Source organism: Liolophura sinensis, chromosome 4 (genome assembly GCF_032854445.1).
Source record: "Liolophura sinensis isolate JHLJ2023 chromosome 4, CUHK_Ljap_v2, whole genome shotgun sequence".
Taxonomy (NCBI): domain Eukaryota; kingdom Metazoa; phylum Mollusca; class Polyplacophora; order Chitonida; family Chitonidae; genus Liolophura; species Liolophura sinensis.
Genome location: NC_088298.1, coordinates 8,180,417 through 8,203,166, shown reverse-complemented (window position 1 = coordinate 8,203,166; position 22,750 = coordinate 8,180,417). Strand labels below are relative to the sequence as shown.

Sequence of the window (22,750 nt, the reverse complement as noted above, 5' to 3'; positions counted from 1 at the left end):
TGAGTGTGACTTGAAAGGATGTTCAGACTTGTCCTGGATGCAGCATCTGCATGAGTGTGACTTGAAAGGATGTTCAAACTTGTCCTGAATGCCGTATCGGCATGAGTGTGACTTGAAAGGATGTTCAGACTTGTCCTGGATGCAGCATCTGCATGAGTGTGACTTGAAAGGATGTTCAAACTTGTCCTGAATGCCGTATCGGCATGAGTGTGACTTGAAAGGATGTTCAGACTTGTCCTGGATGCAGTATCTGCGTGAGTGTGACTTGAAAGAATGTTCAGACTTGTCCTGAATGCAGTATATGCGTGAGTGTGACTTGAAAGGATGTTCAGACCTGTCCTGGATGCGGTGTCAGCGTGAGTGTGACTTGCAAGGATGTTCAGACCTGTCCTGAATGCGGTATATGCGTGAGTGTGACTTGAAAGGATGTTCAGACTTGTCCTGGATGCAGTGTCAGCGTGAGTGTGACTTGCAAGGATGTTCAGACCTGTCCTGATGCAGTATCTGCATGAGTGTGACTTGAAAGGATGTTCAGACTTGTCCTGAATGCAGTATCTGCGTGAGTGTGACTTGAAAGGATGTTCAGACTTGTCCTGGATGCAGTATCAGCATGAGTGTGACTTGAAAGGATGTTCAGACCTGTCCTGGATGCGGTATATGCATGAGTGTGACTGGAAAGGATGTTCAGCCTTGTCCTGAATGCAGTATCTGCATGAGTGTGACTTGAAAGGATGTTCAGACTTTTCCTGAATGCAGAGTCTGCATGAGTGTGACTTGAAAGGATGTTCAGACCTGTCCTGGATGCAGTATCTGCATGAGTGTGACTTGAAAGGGTGTTCAGCCTTGTCCTGGGTGCAGTATCTCCATGAGTGTGACTTGAAAGGATGTTTAGACTTGTCCTGAATGCAGCATCTGCATGAGTGTGACTTGAAAGGATGTTTAGACTTGTCCTGAATGCAATATCTGCATGAGTGTGACTTGAAAGGATGTTCAGACCTGTCCTGGATGCAGTATCTGCATATATTTAGCATGAACCGGATTTATTAGTAGTGATACTAGAACAGGTCTTTTTTTTGTATCTTTCTTATGTGTGGCTCACTGTCAGTACAAAGTTGAGGGTTCAGGTGTGGAACATGTTGAAATTGATGGCTCTCTGACATACATGATGTACCATCTAATGTGTTCTAACAGATAGGCCTACAGTGTATGACGATATGCTGTCATCAGTGCGTATGTCCTTTTTTCCCCGTGTTCAAACTGCTGTTTAACTTTTAAGTTCTAAAGAATCTAGAGCAGAGTTTACCTTGTTTTGAAAACTTTTCCCTCTTTTGGATAATCTGTTTATTTGCGTCCACCGTGTATCTTTGTTGATCTATCAGGAAATGGAACTTTATGGGTCACTGTCATAATATGGGTGTTATTCATGTGTTGATACAGGTGTGACAAGTGAATAAGCACTTTCTTTGACAAGCCCACTAGATCCACCTAAAGAGGCCTAAATTATGGGGCTGACATCTGGCTGGTTTGTTTTTTAATGGGCAGAGACTCAGTTGATTGTTGTGTAATATTTCAAGTCTGGTTTTGTGCTACAAGACAGATGTTTGAAGATCTTTAAGGACACGTTCTAAGCTGCTCTTGTCAGCTTTGTTCACCCCTTTGTTGGATGTGCTGAATGTGGGACTTAGCTGCTTGAATGAAGGTGCAAGTTTTTGTGGATTGTTAATGTCTCTCAAAGTGGTTAAACCCTGAATTTAGATGCTTACAGTTTTAGGGCTGACCTCTGCATATGAAAAAGTAGCAAGAACATATGCCTATATGTAAATTACATTAGCATATGTATTGACGGTCACATGCGTCTAACTGATCGCGTATACATGCTGGTGCTTTTGTGAGGAGTTCAGAATGCCATTCACTTGCAGTTTTGTGATCTAACTTTGAAAGCATCTGTTTACATTTTGAACTTACATTATTTCCGGGCCCTCCGTGGCTCACTTGGTTAGCGCGCTAGCGCAGCGTAATGACCCAGAGGCCTCTCACTAATGCGGTCGCTGTGAGTTCAAGTCCAGCTCATGCTGGCTTCCTCTCCGGCCTTAAGTGGGAAGGTTTGCCCTGGGTTCTGCCCGGTTTCCTCCCACCATAATGCTGGCCGTTGTTGTATAAGTGAAATATTCTTGAGTACAGCATAAAACACCAATCAAATAAATAAATAAATAAATACATTATTTCCATACCTGTGCCCTTATGTAATTTGTTCAGACAACTGAGAAATGTCTGAAGTTTGTGAAGAACTTTGTTTGTAGTTATATTTTACGTCCATGATTTTGTCAGGAATTTTATCTGAGGCATATGTACTAAAGCTATCGTAGTGCTCATCTGGCAAAGATACTGTATGTCCAGCATGTCCAGGATCTGGTGTGCTTTGCGGTATTGATCTCTGTGAGCCTTGCTGATTTCTTTGTGTAATGCTCTTGTCATTGAAAGTTATGCCAAACCATCCATGGTCAGCCCATGTGTTATCAGTGATTACCCGTTTTGAGTTAGCTAATTCAAGGCCACATTCAGCACAGTATGTTTTTTTGTCAACTTTCTGAATTGATGCCTGTCTTGCATAACTTTCTTTGTTTTGTTCATTGGTTGAATAGTGTAGACTTTCACTGTATAAGAACTGGTCAGCCATTTTCATTAAAAACACAGACACCTTATTGTTTAGTTGTGAATTGAGTTTGCATCCCCCTCACTTCTATTCAGTGACTTTATCTGTTAGAGTTAAAGGATTGCCTATTTTTCTGTTGTTGGATTCCCACTGTGATTGAAATCAATTTTTTTTCTAAGTGTGAAAGGAATGCGAGTTAAGCATTTTCTGAGACTACATGTATATTGCTGGGAATGTGGTTGTTAACAAAATCTGTGTACTTTTGGCTAAGTGACTTGTCGAATACATGGAGACCATGCTCGCATTACAGCTTCAAAGCCGGCCTCCAGAGGTCTGCTGAACAGTTTTAATGTGGATGTTTCATTTATGTGACGCCTGAATGTCTGAAGAGCCTGGAAATTGCATAAACTGGTGTTAAATGCAAGGGATGCAACTGCAGCTTTTATTGAGGGATCTTTGTCATGTTGTATGTTTGGTTTAATGGGGTCTCTCAGGCTGCTTGGTCGATATTTAAAGAAACCATGGCCGTCATTAAATTGATGTAATTTTTGTCTGTGTTCACAGGATTTATTGTTACATGGAGTATTTAAGAAAACAATAGAAAGAGTAGTAACATGAACTTGGGATTCGTCCGAGATACTCATTCCGATTACAATGGCCTTACCCCTGCTATTTTGATCACAAATAGTCAGAAGACCAACAGGAAATCTTATTACAGTTAAGTCATACTTGTTATCGTAGCCCATGAAAAACTGGGAAAACTTACGGGCTAGTGTCAAATTTTCATTGTTTGCCAATACAGAATGGTAGTGGCGCTTCAAAGTTTTTATTCCACGCTGAGAAAGTAGTACTGAGTCTGAATTTTGTTCCAGAATTTTCTCATTATTTTGCCCCTATTTGCCCCTGTTTGTACCCTATAAAGGGTGTTCCTCCATTTTTTTAATGCAACCTTGTACTGCACGTTTGTCAGCAAGTTTTACGTGTGTTTGAATTTGTTCAGCTGTTGTACACTCGCGCAGATATTTCGGTTTTGGTGTATATTCAATATGAATTGAACTTTTTGCTGTTAAAAGACATTTTGATTTGGTTTGCAGATGCCTTTTTGTGTTGGTCGCATTCTGTCAATTTTATCTCTGTCAGATAAGTCTTTTGCGCTGTTGTGTAGCATCTTCTTGGTGATATTTGTCAACAGTTAACCATTCTGTGCATAAATTTTCCAGGTATTGAGATCATTGGAAAACATTCTCACATTTGATTTTCCATTTACAGCCTAAATGTGCATGGTATGAGCGTCCTGTTGTAGAAGTTGTAGTCATTGGTCGTGGTTTTTTATATTTCTTAGAGCACATGTAACAAGCAGTACACGTAGGATTGTCACCATTATTACTGTACCAATGTTGGCTTTGGCTAGTATTGCAGTTTGCACAGACCTTCTCATTTACTTAATTAGGCCAACAACCAGAATAGTGTAATAACTCTTCATTGTTGTGACTTTCCAGAACACTGGACATATAAACTTACCACAGCTTTGTTTTCGTTTAGCTTATGTGAGTTTGGTACGTGTAACTACATGTAACATTCATCCAGTCAGTGTGATTGTCCCCATTTAGGATTGCTTGTGACAGATACTTTAACTGTCATATTATTACCTTGAAATTTATGTGTTACACTGCTATGTATTTTGTAACGTTTCTGGACATCAAATTTAAATTTGTTAAAATAATGTTTCGTGTCTTGTCGTACTTTGATTTCAACAATTTTTTTCCCGTTCATGTAATTTAGTCTGTTTGCTGGTTGTGTTGTTTTCATTTCCAGTTACCTTGTCAAATTCTGTGCTAGAGGTACATGTACACTTTGTGTTAGAGGCGTTTTCAGGTTTATCGCTGTTCTTTGCAATATGGTACGCATTCAGCTTTTCAAGACTGTACTTAATTTCAGCACTTTGCTCGCAATTACTTATTGTTGCTGTTGCACTGGAATCACCGAGTCTGAAGTTGTTACATTTAAACTTCTTAGTTATGGCCTTATTGGTGCCCTTAGGCAAGAGACTTAAGCAAATTTTGTTTTCCCTAGATTTGAAAATCAATCTTGGTTTAACCTTTAAATACGTATCAAGGGACTTGTCGTAGAATAGATGGTACTGCATATATGTTTTTGAGCTATTGTTGTGGGCCTACACCTGGTATTAGATGTATTTGTGTTTTCAACTTTGTGACTCTCTGTAACTGTGCTGGGATTTTGTTGTCTTTCAATTTTTTTTTTACCATGGATGTGTCACTATTAATAGTTTTCAAGTTCAAGTTCAAGTTAGCTGCCATCTGCACATTTGAGATGTGGTTTTCAGTTGTTTGAAGTTTATAATTTGATAAAGTATGTGTACTACTGGTTGATGTTGCCTGAAATAGCGGTGTAATGTCATTTACTTTCCTTAAAAATGTGGGAGAGTTGGTGATAGGCTTTAAGTATGTTATCTTTAGCAAATTTATTTCTTCAGCGAGGTTTTTGTGTGCTGATTGTAGGAACAAGTTAAGGCCGCAGGGCACAGATTGGGAATCTGATTATTGCTGCTACTCCACACACATTACTACATGCTTGCAGAGGATAATATGGGGCACATTTTCACATGCATGCGTGATTACTGTGTTTGTTCGAACATGTTGGATCATGACGCATAGCTATTTCTAGTGTATCCAGTTGTATTCTGCTTTTATCAAGCCCCTTCTTAAATAGATTAAAAACATTTTACTGGAATTTCCATGCCTAAAGAATGTGCATATACCACTTTATTTTGTTGTGGGAAGTCGATCAAAACCACAATTAACAGTCTGATTGTGTGTTGTTTACAAGACAAATCATGTTTTACGAAATTATCAGCTTGACGAACGATTGACTGACTTCAGCTGGGAAAGGTTCGGTTGCCAAATGAACATACAAACATACTACTTCATTACATTGTGTATTTATTCTGCCTGTTTATTTGATTGCATTCTGCCTTTTTATTTCATGACATATGGGTGCAGTACAAGTTGTTTTTACTTGATGAGGGCCCATGCAGTTAACACTGGAGAGAATTTATGAAGTTACTCACCTCACAGTGGCAAATGCAGAAAGAAGGAGGTTATCTTGAATTCAGCTTGTGTTGTGATATTACTGGCTGTTGTCAGGGTGACATTATGATTTCTAAATAAAATTGCGTTATTAGTAAAAATAACATTGCCTTGTGTTTGTGCCCGATTTATTCATTCTGAATCATGTTTTATGAGTTGACCGTATAAAGCGACCAAATGATGGGTACAATTGCTTGTGTACATGTACTGCAAGTGTGAGTGTGGAAATAGTAATTGTCCAACGAACGTTCGCCGATTGCTAGAAGTAAGTTTAATTTCTGATTCTGATGGTGAATTTTACTCAGTCACCGAGCAATAAAAGTTATTTATAAATGTTTGTTGATAAGTTTCGATGGGGAAAATGGACACATTAAAAACAATTGTAGTGGCTGGTTTTAATTTTGATAGGCGGTAGAAGAAATTGTTCTCTTCGAAAGATGATGATGACCGCTTTGTCTTCAAGGAAAAGACGCTACTGGATGAAGGTTAATGATACAGTTGCAATATCTTGTGGCAGAGGGAGATAACCGCGCATTTGGCAGCCTCTCAATGTAGTCACGTGATTAAGGCCTCACTTTTCCCTGATGGAGTGCAAGTTTTTCAAGACTGCTGTCGTTCGGCCTGTGTGCAGTTGCTTGTCGTGTTTACAGGATTGTAATGTGCCGTTGTATCTGGGCTCCTGCTGTTCGCCTTGTGTGCGGGTGCTTGCCATGTGTACTGGATTGTAATGTGCCATCGTATCTGGGCTCCTGCTGTTCGCCTTGTGTGCAGCTGCTTGCCGCGTTTACAGGATTGTAATGTGCCATTGTATCTGGGCTCCTGCTGTTCGCCTTGTGTGCAGATGCTTGCTGTGTTTACCGGATTGTAATGTGCCGTTGTATCTGGGCTCCTGCTGTTCGCCTTGTGTGCAGATGCTTGCCGTGTGTACAGGATTGTAATGTGCCGTTGTAGCTGGGCTCCTGCTGTTCGCCTTGTGTGCAGATGCTTGCCGTGTTTACAAGATTGTGATGTGCCGTTGTATCTGGGCTCCTGCTGTTCGCCTTGTGTGCAGATGCTTGCCGTGTTTACAGGATTGTGATGTGCCGTTGTATCTGGGCTCCTGCTGTTCGCCTTGTGTGCAGATGCTTGCCGTGTTTACAGGATTGTTATGTGCCGTTGTATCTGGGCTCCTGCTGTTCGCCTTGTGTGCAGATGCTTGCCGTGTTTACAGGATTGTTATGTGCCGTTGTATCTGGGCTCCTGCTGTTTGCCTTGTGTGCTGATGCTTGTCGTTGTGTACTTGATTGTTATGTGCCGTTGTATCTGGGCTCCTGCTGTTCGCCTTGTGTGCAGATGCTTGCCGTGTTTACAGGATTGTAATGTGCCGTTGTATCTGGGCTCCTGCTGTTCGCCTTGTGTGCGGATGCTTGCTGTGTTTACAGGATTGTAAGGTGCCGTTGTATCTGGGCTCCTACTGTTCGCCTTGTGTGCAGATGCTTGCCGTGTTTACAGGATTGTAATGTGCCGTTGTATCTGGGCTCCTGCTGTTCGCCTTGTGTGCAGATGCTTGCCGTGTTTACAGGATTGTTATGTGCCGTTGTATCTGGGCTCCTGCTGTTCGCCTTGTGTGCAAATGCTTGCCGTGTGTACTGGATTGTAATGTGCCGTTGTATCTGGGCTCCTGCTGTTTGCCTTGTGTGCTGATGCTTGTCGTTGTGTACTTGATTGTTATGTGCCGTTGTATCTGGGCTCCTGCTGTTCGCCTTGTGTGCGGATGCTTGCTGTGTTTACAGGATTGTAAGGTGCCGTTGTATCTGGGCTCCTACTGTTCGCCTTGTGTGCAGATGCTTGCCGTGTTTACAGGATTGTAATGTGCCGTTGTATCTGGGCTCCTGCTGTTCGCCTTGTGTGCAGATGCTTGCCGTGTTTACAGGATTGTTATGTGCCGTTGTATCTGGGCTCCTGCTGTTCGCCTTGTGTGCAAATGCTTGCCGTGTGTACTGGATTGTAATGTGCCGTTGTATCTGGGCTCCTGCTGTTTGCCTTGTGTGCTGATGCTTGTCGTTGTGTACTTGATTGTTATGTGCCGTTGTATCTGGGCTCCTGCTGTTCGCCTTGTGTGCAGATGCTTGCCGTGTTTACAGGATTGTAATGTGCCGTTGTATCTGGGCTCCTGCTGTTCGCCTTGTGTGCAGATGCTTGCCGTGTTTACAGGATTGTAATGTGCCGTTGTATCTGGGCTCCTGCTGTTCGCCTTGTGTGCGGATGCTTGCTGTGTTTACAGGATTGTAAGGTGCCGTTGTATCTGGGCTCCTACTGTTCGCCTTGTGTGCAGATGCTTGCCGTGTTTACAGGATTGTAATGTGCCGTTGTATCTGGGCTCCTGCTGTTCGCCTTGTGTGCAGATGCTTGCCGTGTGTACAGGATTGTGATGTGCCGTTGTATTTGGGCTCCTGCTGTTCGCCTTGTGTGCAGATGCTTGCCGTGTTCACTGGATTGTGATGTGCCATTGTATCTGGGCTCCTGCTGTTTGCCTTGTGTGCTGATGCTTGTCGTTGTGTACTTGATTGTTATGTGCCGTTGTATCTGGGCTCCTGCTGTTCGCCTTGTGTGCAGATGCTTGCCGTGTTTACAGGATTGTAATGTGCCGTTGTATCTGGGCTCCTGCTGTTCGCCTTGTGTGCGGATGCTTGCTGTGTTTACAGGATTGTAAGGTGCCGTTGTATCTGGGCTCCTACTGTTCGCCTTGTGTGCAGATGCTTGCCGTGTTTACAGGATTGTAATGTGCCGTTGTATCTGGGCTCCTGCTGTTCGCCTTGTGTGCAGATGCTTGCCGTGTTTACAGGATTGTAAGGTGCCGTTGTATCTGGGCTCCTACTGTTCGCCTTGTGTGCGGATGCTTGTCGTGTTTACAGGATTGTAATGTGCCGTTGCATCTGGGCTCCTGCTGTTCGCCTTGTGTGCTGATGCTTGTCGTGTTTACTGGATTGTGATGTGTGCTATGTTTTGTGGATTGTGATGTGTGCCGTGATTTCCGGATATGTTCAGATTCGATTTTGTCTGTCGTTCGACCTTTTCTGTTACATCTCTTATTAAACATTTTTTTCATACATAAATACTCTTGTGGTTTATGTTGCCCTGAAACTAGGCTTGACAACTAGGCTTTTCGTTCATAAGATAAAAACATTTTCGTATTTTTGGGAGCCTCTCACCAATGCGGTCGCTGTGAGTTCAAGCCCAGCTCATGCTGGCTTCCTCTCCGACCGTAAGTGGAAAGGTCTGCCAGCAACCTGCGGATGGTCGTGGGTTTCCCCTGGTCTGTGCCTGCTTTCCACCCACCATAATGCTGGCCGCCGTCGTATAAGTGAAATATTCTTGAGTACGGCGTAAAACACCAATCAAAAAAAAAAAAAAAAAATCGTATTTTTGGTGTTCTCTTGCAAAACATAATGGCACTGTTTTTTTTCCCCATATTTATTAGTTTCAAAGGGGCCTCCGTGGCTCAGTTGGTTAGCGCGCTAGGGCAGCGTAATGACTCGGGAGGCTCTCACCAATGCGGTCGCTGTGAGTTGAAATCCAGCTCATGCTGGCTTCCTATCCAGCCGTAAGTGGGAAGGTCTTCAGCAACCTGCGGATGGTCGTGGGTTCCCCCTGGATCTGTCCGGTTTAATCCCACCATATGCTGACCGTCGTCAGTGAAATATTCTTGAGTATGGCATAAAACACCAGTCAAATAATAAATTAGTGTCCAATTTACTCAGCAGCTTTCAAGCAATTTTAAGGGTGCCGTCATTTCACTTCATGACTCCGCTAGAATAACGTTGTCGGAATAGACCAATACTGACAATCTACTCCTTTAACGTTTATTATTTATTTCGGCTGTCATAGAGGTCAGACTCTTAAGATTTGTTTCCTCAAAAAGGCACTTAGGCCGTTAACACAGAGCGAAACAAGAGAGGTGATTCAGATTGTCAGTAATTCCAATCTGTTTTTTTATTATGTTTTCTACATTCTTTTAACATAGAATTAATTAAGAAATTAAAAATTTCCCAGTTACGCCAAGTATGGTTCAGAGCCCGTCCCTCCAAACAGTATCGAATGCCTTACTAAACAGCTCAGCAATAGAACTTGATATAAACACGTGATCCATTGTGTTGTATTCCTTCCAGAAACCGACTTGGAATTCAGACAGAATCCATTAAGTATACATCGTATCCGACTTTAATTTCATTTCCGGGGGCCTTTCTCTCTGCTTAGAGAAAACTACATATACACGTAAGTCCATAAATTACGCGCCATTGCCGCAATATATAAAATTTTGTCGTGATTTTTGCAAAAGAACGAGCCGCCGCTTTCAGTTTCCCATCAGTGCACTTCATACTCCTTAAAGCCCACGCGCCGCTCACTGCCCTCACTTCACATCATTTGCTAAACTTTCATAAATAAAATTGCTTCAGCTGTTGGTTAAATAAAATGTGGTGTGCATACTTTAGATAATGAAACTGCATGTATTTAAAGTATTACTAGAATCAAAGGCTGAAGAAGTTTTTCGATTTTTTAATCACTTTGGTGGGCCTCATCATTGTGAACCCAGCGACCTTTTCCATAAAAAATCGCAGGGAGTGGCGCATGCGCTGTAACTAGCATGACTTCACATCAGCCCTAAACAAGCTTCACCTTTGAAATCTGTGCAACGTACTCATGTGGGCTTGAATTACCCCTTCACTTTTCAGCTTGGAGGCAAATCATTCACCAAAATGCCAGAATTGCGCATGCGTAACCTTTAGGTAAAGGCTCACCGATTGGGTAATACTGCAATGCAGGCATAGTCTATTTCTTTTAGAGAGTCACCTATATTACCTGTCTGTAAAATCAGTCATACTCGCTACCAAAATTCCCTTTAACCAGTGACACCTAACAATCCAAACTCTACACTCTGATACGTTGGACGTCCGTATTATTACCAGGAAAGTGCATTCAGAATACTTTTTTAAATTCATAATGTTAAACTCCATAAGATTAGTTTCGACACCAAGAACTCAATACCCCGGGTGACGTCATAATTATTCAAAAGCAAGTTGAATGCTACCTGGACAACGGGCGTCGAGGGTAATTTGGTTTACAATGGCTGCAACAAGCGGTTAGAATAAACTCCTCGCATTAAGACAGCTTACACTACTGTCTCTGCGAGTATAGACTACGTGGCTTAAATTTCCTAACACCCATCTCTCCGTCCGCACCGCCGTTAGATCATGTACAACAGGAGATAAAGTAACGTTCATTTATGAAGGTTATATCATGCTAAAACTTGTAAACAATTTCAAATATGCCAGTGTCAGTAAAGAGTTTACAGTTAAGTCGATAACAGTTTAGGTAATTGGTGTCGCCCTCTGTCAAAACACGTTGTGCTCCGCCCAATATCCAGCATGCCACCGGTTTTTGCACAATTATTGCGTCACCCAAGGCAATGTGTTCTTGCCGTCGAACCCAAGCTTATGGACTTTACCATTACGAATTAGAAAAATTGTTCTATCTTTTCCTTATAATAATATAGACTTCCAACATATCCATATGTAGAGGTTGTGTTGTTACGTGTCACTGACTAATATAACTATATATATTTCCACTGTTAGTTTGCACCCAGTCAAAATATATCAGATTTCTGTCTGAAAACTATTTTGCTAGTGTTATCTGCTACCTTCCTGGGGCATGCTCTAGGATATTGAATGGAAGCCATCTCTTTCCAATCCATAATGGCCAAGCGCATTGTCAAGAGCCTAAGAAACATGTGGATGTGGAATAGCCAGGTAGCGGAAATCAGGCTGTGTTGAACGCTGTAACGGCCAGTCGCCTGAGAAACGTTTTTATTTTGTTAGAAAGGTTAATCCTATCTCTAACGGAAATTTTCTCCCATTTTGATAAAGAATGGTAGGCCTATAAGACCAGGCATTTCATTCCACCCAAAATCAGAATTTTCAAGGGGTTTCCAGGAGTTTTTATTTATTTATTACTTTTTTTTTATCCTGACTTTCAAATACCGTCTATTTGAAAACGAATTTCGTTTTTCCAGGAAATTCAAGGAATCTGCGAACGCTGAGGCGTCCGTGATCATCCTTTGCCGTGTGCATGACGCAACTTCTTCATAAGGCGGACCCCAGGACATTTGTTACCTCCCCTGTTCTAACAACGCATTTATTTATTTATTTATGAATGGTGCTTTACGCCGTACTCAAGAATATTTCAGTAATACGACGGCGGTCTAACATCAAGATTAAAATATTTTAACTTGCATGTGCATGTCTCTTTTTTAGGCCTAGTCATATATTATTTTACTAATTATTAAATATTAACGAAAGACTAGAAATAAGCCAGGCTGCTACTTTACTGCCTGTATAGGATATATTGTTTATGCCGCGTTTTCACACACATTAGGCCGTAGGGAATGGAGCCGCCAGCATATGCCAATATAGGCCTATGTAGGCCTAGGTTCCTATACCCAATGCGCGTCAACATTGATTTTCATTTTATTTTATGTATTCGCATGTCTTTTTCATTTCATTAATAGAGGAAATATTTACAATAACCTTCGATTTACAGTTCCTTTTCATGTACCCTTTGAAAGAAAACACAACACCGGGACAAATGTATTTAGACATCAATAAAATAATCTTAAAAAAAACATCGTTGTCTACCTTTCTTGATCTATTCCATAGTTTGGAAAATTCATGTTGTGACATATATTTAGATGATGTCATTTCACAACATGATTGACGTATATCAAGAGGTCACTCGGTAAGACATGGCGTCACGCGGTAAGTTGCTTAAAACAAATCTTGTTCTAAGTTTGTCAGAGATTTTCTGAAGATTTTCCCAGCAAAGGTCGATGTCATTAGATGAAAAACGCGCATGCGCACGTGTCGCACCCTACGGACTGGTGATATATGCATTGATAGGATTTATATTTAGATATTAAAGGATGGCAGCCGTCTCCGCGTATCAAGAAATACAAGCCATCCTCAGACCGGATGATCGCGCTTATAAGTGTGCATTTCCCTGTTTTGACAGTAAATACACGTATAGGTTCGGATCCTGTTCATTCCTTGACACATTAGAAAACAGTAATAGGCAGTTTTGTGAACGGTGTTCGTGTGCTGTCATCCGGCGGGGTGGGGGTGTACAGGCAGCCGAAAGTTAGGCTACTGAGCTATCAGGTGATACCGGTGATATATAGCAAAAGAGATTAGACACTCGTGACAACACAAGAAGTTTTTCCTACTCTGAACGCGGTTTTACTGTTGAAACAGCTGTTATTTCCAATGAATAAAAGATATTTCAATAAAGAAATTTTACGACTCCGTTAGTTAAATTTAACCAGCCTTTTCAGCAAATTAATATCAGATTATTGTAGGAAACATTGTGCAAAGCATATTTCCATGTGCGACAAGCGTCATATACGTCCACACGAATTTGTTTTGAAACATTGAGGAATGTTGAAAATCACGTGACCCATGGATGACCGCAACTGCACATGTAATAAGTGTATAAAAACGTTACACGCCGTGCGCTGGACTTGCACACTGACTAAAAACCACCAAAGTAATGCTTCGATTGACTCCATGGTATCCATGGGAGCCACCCATGCCCACATTACAAGGACCTTCGGCTGCTCTCGTGTAACTGGATCAAACTTAATGCAAATTTACAGGCAGACAGGGCACACATCGCGCAGGCCAAGAACAGGCAGGCCTAGGGTAACTACGCCCGGAGAAGACGGGTACCTATGCACCTTACACCTGAGGAACCTCTTTCTGACAGTGACGTCATTGCCAATCAATGCCTTAGGTCACTGGCGTTCACTCTCCAAGATGAATAGCAATGAATCCCACGTCATATAATCAGACGACTGACTTTTTCTATGCGTTTGAGAGTTTTTGCATGCATTGAAGCAAGGGGTGGCCACACGCGATATTGATTGGTTTTGATATTGACTGATTTTAAAAATAATCAACTTTTTGTATACTCTGCCCATTGTTAACCAAGATGGAATGGCTATTTTTCTATCCCAGCCCTGTTTGTTCATTTGTAATATGATTTGAGGGCTGCTTTGTCCGTTCTTACTCAAGACTTTCAATATCTAAAGTCATTGGTGTTTTCAATATATTAAACTTCAGTCATCCTGTTTTTTGCTTTGACAAAATAGTGGGGAGGGGTTGAAAAAGGATCCATGAACGTAGAGAGCGACGCATGCGCTGTAAGGAGTATGCAAAGCATCACCAGTTGGTGTACTCGTGCGGAATGATTTAATCAGCAGTTAGCAATAGAATTGCATACTTTAGATAGAGTGAACGACCGTGGGTTTTTTTGTAGGTGTGTGTGTGTGAGTATATTTTCTAGCATCACTTCCTGTCTAATCACCGCAGCCTCAGTGAACTCGGCATTGCTGAAGATTTCTGTACAAAATTTCCCAGTAGTGACAGTGATGTAAAGCGAAGGTACAGAGAGCGGCGCATGCGTTAATTGTAAGGAGTATAATGACCACTGTGTTGAGGACATTGATTTTCCATACTACTTATGTAGTAATTTTTTCAACTTCAACCTCCAAAAAATATATATCCCCAAACTTTTGCGTTGTGAAATCCCATACCACCACATGCAGCTTGCACTTTTCTCGACAACATATGACAAAATCAGCCTAGCATATCCAACATTTGTTTTAGCTGTGGGTTGCTGAAAGTGAAGTCACAGAATTTTGTTCCCTTGTTAACCTCCAGGGTGGGGAGGTGGTATGGGGTTGTAGTAACTTCGACCAAAAAGGTTTCAGTTCTATCCAAGATAAAATTCAAATCAGACAAAATTCCGATATATTTTAAATGGGCGTAAAATAGCAGTGCAGAAATTCATAGTTCACGAACAGCCTAAATGTCTGTGTGGCAGTATTACTCATTTAGTGCTCAGTCACTCTTCGGTTCGGAGTCAAACCAATCACTCAAATGCCTGAATTGTACACCTATAAAGTATTTGACTCACACTGCATGATATGGTAAAAATCTTTACAAACATGGTTTTGTAGCTAGCGCGTCACCACGCATATACCACATCTGCACATCCTGTTTATATAGTTGTTTATATCCATGCCTTATTGTACAGAAAACAATGTAAAAACCTAGATACGTACGCGCTAGTGACTTCAGCGTATAGCCGTTGTTTTCAACTCAATGGAAACTTTTTAACTTATCGGGGCCCCCGCTGCATATAGGCGGTTAGCACTCCAGCAGGGCGAAACGACCCAGGAGCTACCCACCAATGCACTCGCTGTAAATTCAAGCCCAGCTTATGCTGGCTTCCTCGCCGGCTGAACGTGGGAAGGTCTGCAAGCAACCTGCAGATGGTCGTGGATTTCCCCCAGGCTCTGTCCGGTTTCCTCCCACCATAATGCTGGCCGCCGCGAAATATTCTTGAGTGCGGCGTAAAACACCATTCAAATAAATAAATAAATACATAAATATTAAACTTCTCAACCAGTGCGTCTCTCTCCTGGAATATGGGATTCTAAAAATCTAAAATCTGTTATTTTACGCATAACGTATACACAGTAAAATACGATTTTATAAAGTTATGTCATTTGTGTCTGCGTACAAAATCATTGCATTTTTGTTACCTAATTCTCCTTTAGCCATGATCTGGGGGACATATTGGTAACAGTTACTATTTGTTCAACATTTACACAACAGTTAGAATAACAGTCCAACTGAGGTAAATTCCAACTTCGAGTTCATCGTTTTGACAGGTGCCATGGCACTATATCAAGCTGCTTTAGTTCTTCTCTGCATGATTTCGTCTTAATGGAATTTGAGACACCCTCTAAATAAGCATATGTTCGCTTTGGGGCTCGATTTTTCTGGAATGCGGGAAAATGAACTTTTTGGCGAGTGCCTTTGATATCGTTAAGATATCAAAGATATAGTGCCTTGCAGATGTCTTCATTCACAGTTGCCGCTTAGCGGGGTCATACGAATGCAGTGTGAGGCAAATATCTCACCTGACAACACGTGACAATTCTTGGCCAATGGCGGGCCTAGAATCTATACTGTGTAGAAATTCCACCAGGTGTAGAGAAATGCCTTCTTTCGAGAGATGTGGTTTAGATGTATGTATATAAATCGCGCAGTGTTGTCACACGTGTAAGCTGTTGGGATCAATTATACGTACATCGGCTTACATTTGATGGAGATTTTTTGTCTCTATGAATCAAACTAGCAGAACTACTTAAGCTAAACATATGGTGGATGAGAATCGACCCGGCGAAGGGAGCGCAGTAGGCCTATATAGCCGCACATTACATTTACGATCTTGAACGACACATAAACGACATATACGACCTAGAGTTGACGAAGGACAAGCAGGGTATCGGCTCGGGCCAGGCCGTAATTAAGATGAAGGGTATATAGATTTGTACTCGGAGGCGGGGGGAGGGGGGGGGCAAGAATCTGGGGTGTGTGTTCTGGTATAATCGTCCCAAGTAAGGATGTAGGCCAAACACGCACACATTGCTTACTTATAAGTGCATTCATTGTACCTTAATATATTGTGAATATATTTACCTACACGTTATGCTTGTACGCCTATCGTACGGTCACTAAAGCGAGTCACGTGACCGCTAACACAAGTCACACCACCACACGTCGATAAAGCCGGCTAGGGCAGACTACAGCTAGCTACCTACCATCACGGGTTAATGTGCAGTGACGCTCGGAGAGAGGTAAACCAGTCTGTGTCACAGGTGGCTGTCCCTGTTCCTGTCCCGCCCGGCCGCTGCTTGCCACGAGACCCCGAGATCTCATCTACCCCCGCTATATGGGCCAAAGTTGGCTGGGGATAAGAGCTCACGCTTCTCGGCTTTGGTGTCAAAGCTTGTAGACCTACATGTAAGTAAACTACGATTGTGACACAGTTTAAGTTATAGTGTACGGTACGTAGTTCGTTCGGTTTCAAATCAGGCGTATCTACAATCGGCAGCTCAGGTAAATTCGCCACAAATCACCTCATATCAAATATAGTCTCTTCGCCTCCCGTGATCATCGCGTACCATATACGTAGCTAAGACAGGTAGAGCCATGTATCTTTGTACATGGCGTACAGCTGTGTTCTTTATTTCCCAGCATATATTCAACTTTTCGCCTGAACGAGAGGGCTGACTGAGATATTCTAACGGTAAAATCCGTAGCGTGCTGCGCCCTACTCTAGCGCGTCGCCGACTGCTATGCGTGGCCTTGTCTGGACGCGTGCCATTTGTAATGATGCTCGAGTAATGTAACACACACCGTTTAATGAAATGAAACATATGATGTAATATAAAATTACTGCGTAACGTAATAAAATCTGCCCGTGTGTTGTAACGAAATACTGTCTCAGAATTATGTAATAAAATTTTCCGTGTCTAATGTAATTGTTACCTTTTTTCCAACTGGTAGTAAAGTGCGACGTATAAACAAAAGCATACATATGTTCAAACGGGGAGTGTAATAAAAACGATTCTTGTCTTGTAATAGCATGTATTATAGCTTATCCATTTTGATTGTACGATTGGGTATAAAGCTGGTCGCCACCACTGAAGTTAAACGATTATATGACCAAGGGAGGTAAATCTTCATAAAGGAAAGTAACTTATGTATACAGAGTTACTAGACCATAGTTTCAAACATTGCCAACTGGTCGTACCTCAGCTGGATCGCAACCAATCGTACTGTCCAGAAATCGTAAGATCTAGTGTGGCAGATCTTAGGCTGAACAAACGTGTACGTTTGCAATAATGCATATAAAATGCCTTTTACAATATGTTGTTATATAACACATACTTTTTGTTTATTTAATATTTTTATTATATTACCCGTTTGAAAACTTGCCCGGATAGCACAGTTGGTAGAGCGCCCGCTTATGTGTAGTTGAGCAGGTGTCACTGAGAGCTGAAGGCACATGTTTTGTTATATTGTCGTCATATGCGGTGTGTTTTTTTTATTTAATTTATGTTTTACACCTTAAAGTATTGCGAAAAGACATAATTTATGCATTACAAAATATTACAGCAAGTGTATATTTACGTTCAGTGTGTACGAAGCGATATGGTATGAATTAAAGGAAAAGGCCTCTAAAAATCGAAGCAGGCACGTTTTAAATAGATCACTTAAAACTATGCACAAATGTAGTTCCATTTAGTTTTTAGATTTTTGAGAAAAGCGTTACATTTGAATTCTAAGGTAGGTTTATGGACCATACCATCAGAGTTTAGGAACTCTGACGTCACAGGAAGTTTTTTCCGAATCTAATCACGACATGAATGTTGGAATAACTCTTTATACCCAGGAGAGAAAGATTACTGAAATAATGTTCCCAAACATTTCTTCCTTCTGGTGAACATCAGAAAAGAAGTTGATGTGACGTCAGAGTTCTTGGATACCGTCAGTATGGTTTATACAATATGACTTATAAAGCCCATCATAGTTTTCAGATATTTCAATGCCTTTTCGGTATTCAGAGTCCGCTTCAGGAGCGGTAGATCCAGGGTCAATCCTGGATCGAGTCACACCTAAAACCTTAAAAGAGGAAGTTGTAACTTCCTCGCTTAGCATTCAGCGCAACGACTTGTTGACTCGTTTCAGTAAAATGGCTCGGGCGGGGCGACTTACTTGTCTTCGGTAAGGTTTCTCAGTGAAGCAGCACTAGATAAAAATAGCAGGGAAAAACCGTCCTGCAACATGCAGTCACTTAAATGCACGCATAAGGATTCCTTCGTCGTCATATGACTGAAAAATTGTTAAGTACGACGTTAAACCCCAAGCACTCACTCACTCACTGCATGATCGATACGTGCTGTACAAGCACTGGTTCACATTGATCGATCCATGGGTTATGGTGCGTAACCAGTAGGAGGGGACTTTTTTGTCTGGCAAAATACATATTTAGACAATATATTTTTTGTATGGTGGTAATAGGGCCCACTGCTTGGTTTAAATCATCTTTGAATAATAATGCTCTAATTAAACAATGATGTGACGCATGTCTTGTAAATGTATTGAATATAAATTTGTTGTTTAAATATAAACACATTCTTTAAATGTGAATTGTGATAATATTTAGGAATATATTAAAAGTATAAGTATTATTAAAAATTCTGGTTGACCACCATTCTTATATGAAACTAGAGCGCAAATAGATGGATTACGCAAGGGTTACGTCATTATTTAGAACATTATTGCGCAATGCAATACAAACATTATTGTCAAACGTCTTCTTCTGTATGAAGAAAAATCGAAAAAGAAATATGGAGGACCATAGTTACAAATAACGTGTCAAATTTTCATCTGACGTTTGTATGATTTTTACCATTTCTACCCATTTAAGGAATTTCCGTCGCTTTGCTGCAGCAGTGCAGTTGACGGAACTGAGCAGTGCATGTAGTTAGGTCGATACTGTCACGCCAAGGTCAACCCTAACTAGGTCATCTATTGTAATCTCTCCGCGTGTATTTTTAGTCACGTGCTGTCCTAATATTCAATGGGGTTAGGCACCAATGAATATAAGAAATAAATGGTAGTGATCGATGCTTTGTAATGGCGTGACCTCGTGATGCATAGGGCCTATCCTTGATCATACTCTAAACAATGCATGTGCCGCTGTCTACTCTCGCTTTCGTCACTGCCACCACTAGACAAGCTTGACCCATGGAACCTGAGAGGCGTAGGTAAGTTTGTTTAGGCTCAGACTCATCACTTGTGTCCTCCCGCGGACCTATTTGATCAGCATTCATGAGTAACATGATTTCAGGTTTTGATTAGGGTCATGTTGTACATACTTTAGATGACGAGAATGCATGTATGTAAAGTATTATTAGAAGCAACGGTTGAGACTGCCTCATTACCCTGATCGCAGTGGTCTTGGCGTTGTTCAAGATGTCTGTACAAAATTTGCTAGCGGTGGCCGTTATGTAAAGCGAACGTAGAAAGCGACGCATGTGCTGTATTGATTATGACCCTTCATTGGTCACGGCAGTATCTTTGCTCTGGCATTTCATTTGTATAGCTCAAAGGTTAGCTGAGCTATCCTTACGTAGCACTGCCATATGGCCTCAGGCAGATAATGTTCCTGCCATTTGAAACACGAACCCGTCCTTATATCCGGTAAACAATGACTCCTTATATGTCTTCAGAAGTGTACACTGGTCTTTTAACAGTAATTCAGCCGTTTAAACTGTTGACTCGAGCAATTGGAAGCAACATCAGCCATGCTTTGAATTCGAAATATTTGCAAATTTATTTATTTATTTGATTGGTTTTTACGCCGTACTCAAGAATATTTCACGTATGCGACGGCGGTCAGCATTATGGTGGTAGGAAACTGGGCAGAGCCCGGGGCAAACCCACGACCATCCGCAGGCTGCTGAAAGACCTTCCCACGTAGGTCTGTCAGCAGCCAGCAGTAGGAAGCCAGCATGAACTGGACTTGAACTCACAGCAACCGCATTGGTGAGAGGCTCCTGGTCATCACGCTGCGTTAGCGCGCTAACCAACTGAGCAACGAAGGCCCCAAATATTTGCTAATATATACATGTAAATGAATATTTGACACATATCCATTGTTTGGAAATTTGACTTTTTAAGTTTGGTAGTTGGTGTGAGTTTGTGGACTATAACCTGAATGTCACAAGTTACTTAATACATTTATAAATGTGTACACCACTTTGAAGGCCAAGCGGTCAGAGCGTCCGCCTCGAAGAGGGAAACCTAGGATCAAAACAGGGTTTAGTCATACCAAATACTCGTGCTTATAGATATAATACATAAGATACCAGTCAGATAAGTGAATGTCTCTATGTTGTATATGATGGGCTGCTTTATATTTACAGGATTTCAACAGCATGGCTGCGTCAAAGATAAAGGAGGCTACGTGTGGAAATAAACCAGAGACGTTTCCCACTGTGGTTGACATAAAAAAAAATATACCAAAGTATTGCTTTGAGCCAAAAGTGTCGACGTCTATGTATTATGTTGCGCGTGACTTTGTGGCCATAGCTTCTCTGCACCTGATTTTCGAGTTGATAAGCATTTCATTGCCATGGTACGTGGTGTACACTGTCGCGCCCGGCTACATGTTCATGAAGGGAACATTTTTTCTCGCTCTTTTCATCATAGGGCACGACTGTTGCCATGGGTCGTTTTCCAGTAGCAGTATTCTGAGTGACGTTGTTGGCGCTGCTTTGCACACCTTTCTCCTGATGCCTTACAGCTGTTGGAAGTTCTCGCATCGAGTCCACCACAAGAACACTTGTAATATAGACAAGGACGAAATGTTTTACCCCCTTAGGAAGGAGAATGCTCGCTTGCAACCAGCAAACACGCACAGTCTGTTCTGGAAAGCGTACTTGGCCTTGGAGTCTGGGCCGAGATCTCTCCTGTGTTATGACCTTCTAGTACGTACCTATATGTACGCAGGACGCCTAATGGCAAGCGCTATGTCGATACTATTCAATATTCTCTGGGCCACGGTGTTATATAGGTACGCGATGCACTACGGCTGGGGTTCTTTAGTGCTACATTATTTAATTCCGGTGGTCACCTATGTCTCATGGGGTTTCGTCATCACATTCCTTCAACACGCAGATGATGACATCGCCTGGGCATCTGGTCATAAATGGAACTACATGCATGGGCAGTTGAGCACAGTGGATCGGCACTATGGATGGTTGCATGGAATAATTCATAATGTAGGCACTCATCAGATCCATCATCTCTTTCCAAAATCCCACACTATTATTTGGAGGAAGCCACTGTGGCTTTCAGGAAGAGTTACCCACATCTTGTGCGAGTTAATGCCGATCCGATTCTTCCGTCCTTTTTTCAGTTATATGGGAAGTACGTACGAAGTCGTCTAGTAGGCGACGACGAGGAAATCGTTTGGTACAGATAACTTGTGTTTGATAAAACGGTAAGGTATACCTAATTTTTACGTGAAAATATACACGTATACGTGTGACGCAAACCCACGTCTGCTCTTTTGTATGTATTTTGTGTCTGTTGTTGGTAAAAGAATTCCGGCAATGATTTGCACCATACAAACAGCCGTGTGGTAAAAGTGCTAACAGTTTTGCCGTAAGCATGCAGTAAATTCCGGTTGCAAAGCCATCCTTAAAAGTTCTTTGTTGGAAGTAACCGGACCCAGTCAGAAAAATTGAGGGTATTTTTTCATTCTAGCTAATGATAAAGACAGGTATTTTAAAGAAATTAACTTTGAGACAAAAATTAAAACAAAAAAGAAATCAAAAGCCTGATAAAAAAGTTTAGACTTGGGCCCTTTTTGATGGGTTGGTGGTATTTTACGAAACAAATATGTTTTTATTGACGGCCAAACAAGTGTTGTGTTTTCAATTTGTATTTTTTTTTTTCTTTTTTCTTTTTTTTAATTATCACATGAGGAATTGTATCTCATTTTGCCAAACATGCACGTTTCCTAATGGTTTAACACTTAATCAGGACAGGGGGCATAGTGTCTGCTGAGTGATTAGAACGTTTGCCATGCTTAAATCATAATCATTATCATCATATTTTACCAATAGTGTAAATCATTCATGGCAAGAAAAAAAACGCTTGTATGTAGCAGTCATTTTATTGAGCGATAACATTGCCGAAAAATTATCACATACTATATATACGCGTTTGTCAAATAAATGCTGTTACCGACACCATTCAGCGTAAGCACAGGGACTTATTCTACATCTCCATGGTTATGCAAATGTAGCATCCACGATGTGCATATGCAGTGTCCACAGTATGCATATGTAGCATCAACACTATGCAAATGTAGCATCCACGATATCCCTATGTAACAACCACGATATGCACATGAAGCATCCACATTATGCACATGTAGCATCCACGATATGCATATGTAGCATCCACGCAAAGATCATGTAGCATCTACGATATATATGCATATGTAGCATTCACGATATGGACATGTA

General features: G+C 41.5%; 2 protein-coding genes and 1 long non-coding RNA gene across 4 annotated transcripts in view; 2 read left to right on the top strand and 1 right to left on the bottom strand.

Annotated features, from left to right (window-relative positions):
• LOC135464328 (serine-rich adhesin for platelets-like) overlaps positions 1-22,750 on the bottom strand; it is a 375,213-nt gene that overhangs the window by 42,743 nt on the left and 309,720 nt on the right. The window lies entirely within an intron of this gene.
• Positions 5,508-12,373, top strand: LOC135464918 (uncharacterized). The gene is made up of 3 exons (XR_010443689.1): positions 5,508-5,818; positions 9,909-10,014; positions 11,810-12,373. It is a non-coding gene; the product is annotated as an uncharacterized LOC135464918 (long non-coding RNA).
• LOC135464652 (sn-1 acyl-lipid omega-3 desaturase (ferredoxin)-like) lies at positions 16,510-22,242 on the top strand. The gene is made up of 2 exons (XM_064742135.1): positions 16,510-16,664; positions 20,639-22,242. The coding sequence occupies exon 2, from the start codon at positions 20,651-20,653 to the stop codon at positions 21,662-21,664; it is 1,014 nt and encodes a 337-aa protein (XP_064598205.1). The 5' UTR covers positions 16,510-16,664; positions 20,639-20,650; the 3' UTR covers positions 21,665-22,242.